The 7,435-nt window shown below is 39.2% G+C and overlaps 1 protein-coding gene across 1 annotated transcript in view; it reads left to right on the top strand.

The window, feature by feature from the left end:
* Positions 1–7,435, top strand: part of LOC107118335 (ral GTPase-activating protein subunit alpha-1-like) — a gene marked incomplete at its 3' end in the record, with an annotated part of 88,292 nt that overhangs the window by 21,503 nt on the left and 59,354 nt on the right. The window contains exons 4-7 of the mRNA XM_015420641.1: positions 3,307–3,364; positions 3,972–4,015; positions 4,286–4,463; positions 6,260–6,375. Of these exons, the coding sequence (XP_015276127.1) occupies positions 3,307–3,364; positions 3,972–4,015; positions 4,286–4,463; positions 6,260–6,375 (396 nt within the window). The remainder of the gene's footprint in view (positions 1–3,306; positions 3,365–3,971; positions 4,016–4,285; positions 4,464–6,259; positions 6,376–7,435) is intronic.

Here is a 7,435-nt window from a genome sequence, read left to right as displayed (position 1 = left end):
GGCTTTGCGAAGGGCTGCCACGAAATCTGCGATGGTCTCGCCTCCGGCCTGGTTCCGCTTGTAAAAAGCGTGCCGGCAGGTGATCTCCGATGGTTGTGGAGAAAAATGGGCCTTAAGCTTCTTTGTGATGTCAGCGTAGGAGACAGTTTTCATATCTGTTGGGGCCATCAACGACCTGGCAATGTCGAAGGTTCCCTTCCCGCAGGAACTCAGGAGGCATGCTCGTTTCTTCGCCTCATCGGTGATGTCGTGGGTCTCCAGATGGAACTCGAACCTGGATAGGTAGGAGTCCCAGTCTTCTGAGGAGGGTTCGAAGCACTCGAACTTCTGGCTTCCAGCCATCGTGGGAGACTTGGGCACCGGAGCTGGTGGCGCCTCCGCCGGATCGGCTGCTGTGCTTTGCCCGCTTTCTTCCGAGTCCGAAGTGTGGATGTCCGCAGGGCTGCCTACCTGCTCTAACATCCCTCCTTCGTCGCCAATTGTTAGATCGCGCTAACAAAGGACTCGTAGAGTGATTCAGCAAGTGATTCAGCTTTATTGAAGTAACGAACAAGCACTCAAACGCATTAGAAACCAGAACAAGAAACCGTGGGAGCTATGCTCCTTTTAAACATAACTGGGCTAATGTAGCCACGCCTATTTACAAATAACAACCAATGAGATTTCTTAGTTAAGGACCAATGGGAGTCTTTCCCTCCCAGGGAATAGTACTGTTCTGATTGGTCGCTGTTACAAAGCGACCAATAGGAAGTTCAGTCAGAGGAGCCCTAGCTTGGCTCGAAGCTTAACATGGGAGTCTAATGAGGTGATTCATGTGAGGATTCCAATACATTACAATTGGCGAAAATATACTTTGGTATAGATTCCTGCAAGTGAACCACGTGATAAACACAATACAACATTCAGATACTTTCAAAAGACCTTTAACAACATTTGAACTTATACTCAGGAAACAAAGTGGAGAGATTAAAGGTCTTATCTCAAACATTTACAAAATTCTGGTTTCTGTGATAAGTGAGACTAAAATAAAATATCAAACACTATGGCAAATGGATTGTCAAAACAGAATCCAAAAGACTGACTGGATTAAAATTTGGAGCTCCCCCAGCATGACATCTAAGATTTTTACTATAGGTTTTAATTCTCTTAACGTTTTAAATAGATGGCACTAAACTCCAACCAGAATACATAATATGCACCCCACGTCAAGCCCAAAATGCTGGAGAAATTGAGGGCTAGTGGGAAATTTTTTGTAGTGGTGATGGCACTGCCCACCCATAAAAAATTTCTGGCAGCAAATCTTAAAACACATATACCTAATCACTGGATGCAATTTACTTGAATTACCAGAGATGGTCCTTCTTTTTGTCTGGTCAAATCATTCAGGAGACAAAACCAAAGCAAAAGTAATTTCATACCTCCTAGCTATAGTGAGAATTTTAATTGTAAAAAAAATGGAAAGAGAAATCAGGTCCTACGTTACAAATGTGGCAAAACAAATTATGGGATCACTTCATATTTAGTAAAATTATGTACCAGTCTATTGTGCCTAATTTGGATAACTACCAAAAAACATTTCAAACTCTCTGGTTTCCTGTGGTAGAATATTTAGCGGAAAAGGAGATTGTCCCCAACAACCCATATTTTCAAGACAATATCATTTTGAGATATAAGAATATGGCTTTATTAACAATGTATAATAACTTAATTTTGTAGCCAGGGCCGGCTCCAGGGTTTTTTGCACACTAGGCGAGGCTACCTTCTGGCGCCCTGGTGCACCCACCAATTTTCAAACATAAATGCATTTTAGGAAATAATAATAATAATGATAGTAAACATGAGCAGTGACTTTGGTTATGATGTGATATGCCAGGGATATCACATCATAATCAAAGCCAAATATATTTTTCTAACTGTACAGAAACACTCAAGAACGCACAATCACACAGATATTCACAAGTACGGATCCCCCCCCCATTGCCTAACTACGGTACTACTGAAAAGTCAACCTGGAAAATAGCGAAAACAAAAAAGCTAATAGGAAAGCCGCAGAAAGCCTCACCTGGGGGCTGGCAACCAGTCTTCCCTCTAAGCTGAGCTAGTGTGAGCCGGCTCAGTTTTTTCAGCCTCCGACTCACACATTCTTGTCTCAGCTCAGGAAGAGACGGCTCCAGAGCAAACTCATTTATGCTGCAGCCCAATGGCTCACTCACAACTTTAATGCCAATTAGCTCACAAAGTAGAGTTTTTGCTCACAAGACTCTACAGGCAGCTTTAAGGGAGCATTGCTGGCAACCCCTTTCAACTAGATCCGACTTTTGCCCAGAGCCACTTTGATTTGATGCTGCGCCGTGGAGGGAGTTATGTTTTTTAAAACAAACAAACACCAGAGAAACTCTGAGGACCTGGCTGTCACCTTTTCTCAGTGTCGGCTCTGCAGATGGGGGAGGGGTGCTCTTCTCTCCCGCTCTGAGGCTCCCCCCGCCACTAGCCCCTCGAGGGGGCAAACCCCAGCTGCTCTCTGTCCCCCCCCCGGCTCCTGTGTACTGCCCACCCCCCCATTGAAACCATTCCTGCTGAAATGCCACCCAAATTTGATAATTCCAGATGTGTATAGCAGGGGTCCCTAAACATTTTGAGCATGCAGGCATCTTTAACAGTTTGAAAGAGGGTACTAAAAGAGTAGGGGCCTTTCTAGTCTCCTCAGGCAGGCCATTACATTGGGTGGTGCCACTACAGATATGTCTGGTGTAGTCCGCTCTGATTCCTGAACCTTTATGAAATAAATGTTGTTATTCTTTATAGTTATCTTCTATTTTACTTTGCTCCCAAATTTTAGAAGTGAGGTATGAGAGGATGGCTATTAGGGAATAAGGGGAGTTGAACATTCCTGGGGCACACAGAGGGGGTTATGTGTTTTTCTGAATTTTGTTCATGGTCTCGGTTTGAAGCTTTGACCCTGAATTTTTGACATTAAAATTTTTGAAAAAAGTTAAATGTAGAATTATCTCCTTCAGTTGGACCTTGATCTCTGTAGGTAGTATTCTTAAATAATGTTTACCAAACTCTCTAAGATTTGCTTCATTGTATTTATGTAAATTTGCAAGGAGTTCACCTGAACTAGAATGTTGCCCTGGAAAATTTCATCTAAATGACCAATAGTTGGTAGAAGACTTGGGAGAGTCTGAAAGCAGGGTCTTATGATAAAAGTAAAGCTATCTTCTGTTATTTTAAAGATAAGCACAGGTCTGGTAATGGAGATTTCTAACTATAACTGCATTGTGTCTTTGACTTTTGATTTTGTAGAAAATTTTACAACTTCTTCCAGAAAGAATTCATCAAAGATGGCAATTTCACAGTATTGGTAGGTGTTGGAGAAATAATTTTTTCTAATGATTAGTAGTTTTAACCAACAGCAAAATTGTAAATTTGAAAGATGGTTTATAAAATATCAATAAATCTCCTATCAAACATTTTGGGTGGGAAGCTTCAGATGTTTTGGATTAAAGGAGAGATGGTCATTTGGTGGTGCATTGGTGAGTCCTAGTTCCAGAATAATTGTATTTGACCTACAAAATTCTAATCACATTATGGTAAAATAGTTGACCAAAGTTCCAGTTATAAAGGGCCCTCAGAAATGACATTGGAGCTAAGTGGAGGTCTGCTGCTGGAGCAGGCAGATTACATCTTCCAAAGACTTAAGTACCATTAAGTCTTCAGAACTGCATGATTGGATGCATGCCTTTGTTATGTAAGAAAACCCCACAGGTTTAATCTGATTCAAAAGTATCAAGAAGGTGATCTTTTCTCACTTCTGGTTTTGAGTTTAATACCAGAGGACATAAAGTTCACCAAGAATAATCTAGAGATTGCCAAGGGCTTGTTAAAAGATTTTAGCAAGTCTGACCGAGAACTCTCACACTTCGTTAGCCATAAAGTAACAAATATTGAATGTATGCTTTCTTTTCCAGGCTTAATTTTAAAGAAATTACTTCACACAGGGAACTCTTTAAAGGTATGGCTGATGGTATTAAAACATTCATTATTTTATTTCTTTATTACTTCAACTTTTACCCCACCCTCCCCACCAAGGCAGGCTCAGGGCAGTTTACACAAAACCAATAAAACAATATACATCTCAATATAAACATAATAAACAATTTTGAGGACTAGGGAAAAGATGACATATTTTATCAGAAGTTGTTTTACTACTGGATTCATAAAACTGTTGACATACTCTTATTTGCAAATAAAAGTGGGATTAAAATGTGATGTTCTTTTACAGATTCGTCGTGAAGGTGTACGTCTTTTCCTCTTATGGTTGCAAGCCCTTCAAAATAATTGTAGTAAAGAGCAACTGTGTATGTTTTCTTGTTTAATTCCTGGATTTCCACCACCACAGTCTGAATATGGACCTCGAACTCTAGATAATCTAATAAATCCTGTACTAAATGTTCAAGAAAGTAAGTATTTAACAGTTTTGAATAAGCTGCATATTTCAGCTATCCACTTTATCAGATTATTTTAAGTGAATTCAGTGAAGAATGCTTGATCTATTTGAAGTTATTGGTCCAGAATGCTTCTTAAAAAGCATCCAGTAAGGACTCTTGCCCACAGATTTGTTATATCAGTCAGTGATAGGTTAGTGTCCCCTGGTGCAATTCAGGATTGAATTTTGCAAACCAAGCTGTTTCCCAAAGCATGTTGTAGTGATTTCTTAGAGTTCTCAGTGCATCATGCAGATGGTCTTGTCCCAGGGCTCTTGGTTCAAAGTATCCTGAGAAATGTAGTTTCTAGGGCATGTGTTGTCATTCTAAGGATCCAAGCCCAAAAAACTACATTATCCATGGTCTGGGGTGCTGCCGTTGCAGTTTTCCAGAAGGTACCAGGGAGGAGTTGTTCTCCTGCTCCAATTATAATCTGAACTGATAAGAATTATTGGGGCTGTAATGTTTGCCTCCCATTGCAACCAAGCATCCTGAGCTGCCAAAGCTTCTACACTGAGCCAAGCAAGTATGAATTTAGCTGTAAGTAGTAATTCTAGTAGAGTTTATGAAGAAATAGCTCTGGGTGTGCTTGCCCCTTCATAAATAGAAAATTCCAATGTTTTGAAATGCATTCATTAATCTCTTTTTAAAACTCAGTAGACTTTATCCGTAGGCTAGATGGAAGCTTTAATAATCTGATTCAAAACCACTTACTTTGCAGTATAATGCACTGGTTTCAGTAGAACCCAAATCAAAGTAAACATTTTAGAATCATGGTGAAAGTATGTTTAGTTAGTGTTTGATTAATTTATTTATAAAATGTTCAACTGCTCTTCTATTCACAAATAAAAACCCATAAAATGGTGTATGGTAATTAAAAACAGTAAAAGGTAGCAAACAACAAAAAAGTTTAAGAAAACAACTAAAGACCAGTTAAAAGTTTAATCAGTAATTTACCAAGAACTCTTGGCAAAACAGAAAGATTTCATTGCCTTGGCTTCATCCAGATGAAAGAAAATCAAGAAGTCTTCAGCGTGCATGTTCCTTCATCCTCTCTTATGCTGTGCTGAGATTGAAGACTTCCTGATATAGAATACCTGGGGTGTGGAGGGCTAATGTTCTTGTTCTGTGGCCTAAGTGTATGATTCTAAGCATGTTCATTTCATAGGAATTTCACCTGAAGTTTTTAAAATGTTTACAAGTGTTCAGGCTCAAGAGTAATATCTGAAAACACACTGTAGCCTTTTGAGGATGCTGCTGTGCCTCTGAAGGACAGGATCCAGCAAGTCCTCTTCTCCAGCCATTCCTCTTTTGGGTGTTCACAGATTGCAGCATTCATGATATTGTGTAGAAGGAAAAAACAGTCTGAGAGTCTTCCCTCTCCTCCCTAGAGCACTGGTTATAGCCTAAATCCTTGAAGAAGAGAGGGAGGGCATATACATTTTGGCAGTAACAGCTCTCATGGTCCAATCCATGTGCATCCAAGAAGGCAGCAAGGGATGAGGATAAGGTCTTGCTGAGTATTAGGATGATCTATCCAGTACAGTTGTGGCATTTGGCCCTAAATATTTTAATAGTACATGGCTGAGCACAGCATCATAATATATGTGTTTAGTTGATAGTAATGTTTTCTCTAGTTATCCCTTTTGTGTAGTTTTGGGCTTAGTGGTTTGAAAAAAATACCCCTAAGTAATGACAGCTATGTAGTGTGTTACCTTTCTGAATAAAACTTATGAAACTTGACAGCTTTCATGTTTCTTTTTTTTTAATAGCACAAGTAACAGTAGAAGAAATCACTCCACTGGTCCCTCCACAATCAGGAGATAAAGGACAGGATGATCTAACAAGCTATTTTTTAGAAGCACTTTTGAAATACATGGTGATTCAGGTATGTAGAGTTCCTCATATTTTCTCAAGTAACTGATTTCCCCCTACTATCATTTTGCTGCTTTTGTTGACTGTACAATTTGCACTCCAATAATATTTTTCTCTTATCCAAATTTGTCCATTAAGGTTTGGCAATTTAGCCCCACTGAAGTTTGCGTGTTACGTGCTGTCAAGTTGCTTCTGATTACCTCCAAAATGTGCTGTCATTACACTGAAATTGACAGAGCTGCTATTTTGGTTCAGGTTTATTGCAATTAATTAGACCTTTGAAAACACCCCAGTGCTAATTTAGAAACTCTTTAGGAACTAGTTATAATGCTTCTTTCCATCAGAATATTTTCTATCACTCGGGGTGCTTCAGCAAAAAAATCCCAATTGTTGTGAAATTCTTCTTGTTCTTCATGTTTAGTAAAATTGAATGTGTGTCCCTCATCTCAAATATCTGAATATGATGAAAATCACAGTTCTCAGAAATAATACATCTTTGCCCACAGACAGGTTCACTTAATTAAAAAAGGTCCCTTTGGTTTACAGAGAAACTGGTAGTGTAACATAACCGGGAGCAGTGACCTAACACATCTGCCCCCATTTCCCACAAATTAGCTGTAAAATTTCGTAGCCAATCTCACAGACAGTGTGTGTACACTATCTTACAACTTTGTCATAAATAAGCAGCGATTTACAAAAAATGTCATGGTATAGATACTTTGATAATATTTTATTAAATCCCAAAGCCATCTATTATTTAAGTATAGAGTGACGGTTAGAATCAGGGATGGAACAGAATTCCCATGGGTATATTGGGAATTGACATAGCTTACCTGTCTTAATTTTTCCCCTTTCGTATCCAAGGAAACAAATAACAGTAAGGTGTGATTTTCTGTCCTTCCTTGGTTCATGTAACTTTTTAGGCAACAAGTCTAAGCAGGTCTACTCAGAAGTAAACCTCATTTTATTCAAAGAGGTTTAATTCCAGGAAAAGGCCTTTATAATTGCAGCACACAAAACACTGTTTATGGCTCTTTGCTTTATGGTGAATATTGTAAATGTTGAACAGAAAT

Source organism: Gekko japonicus, unplaced genomic scaffold (assembly GCF_001447785.1).
Source record: "Gekko japonicus isolate JY-2015 unplaced genomic scaffold, Gekko_japonicus_V1.1 scaffold1095, whole genome shotgun sequence".
Classification (NCBI taxonomy): domain Eukaryota; kingdom Metazoa; phylum Chordata; class Lepidosauria; order Squamata; family Gekkonidae; genus Gekko; species Gekko japonicus.
This window is presented reverse-complemented; position numbering and strand designations above follow the sequence as displayed.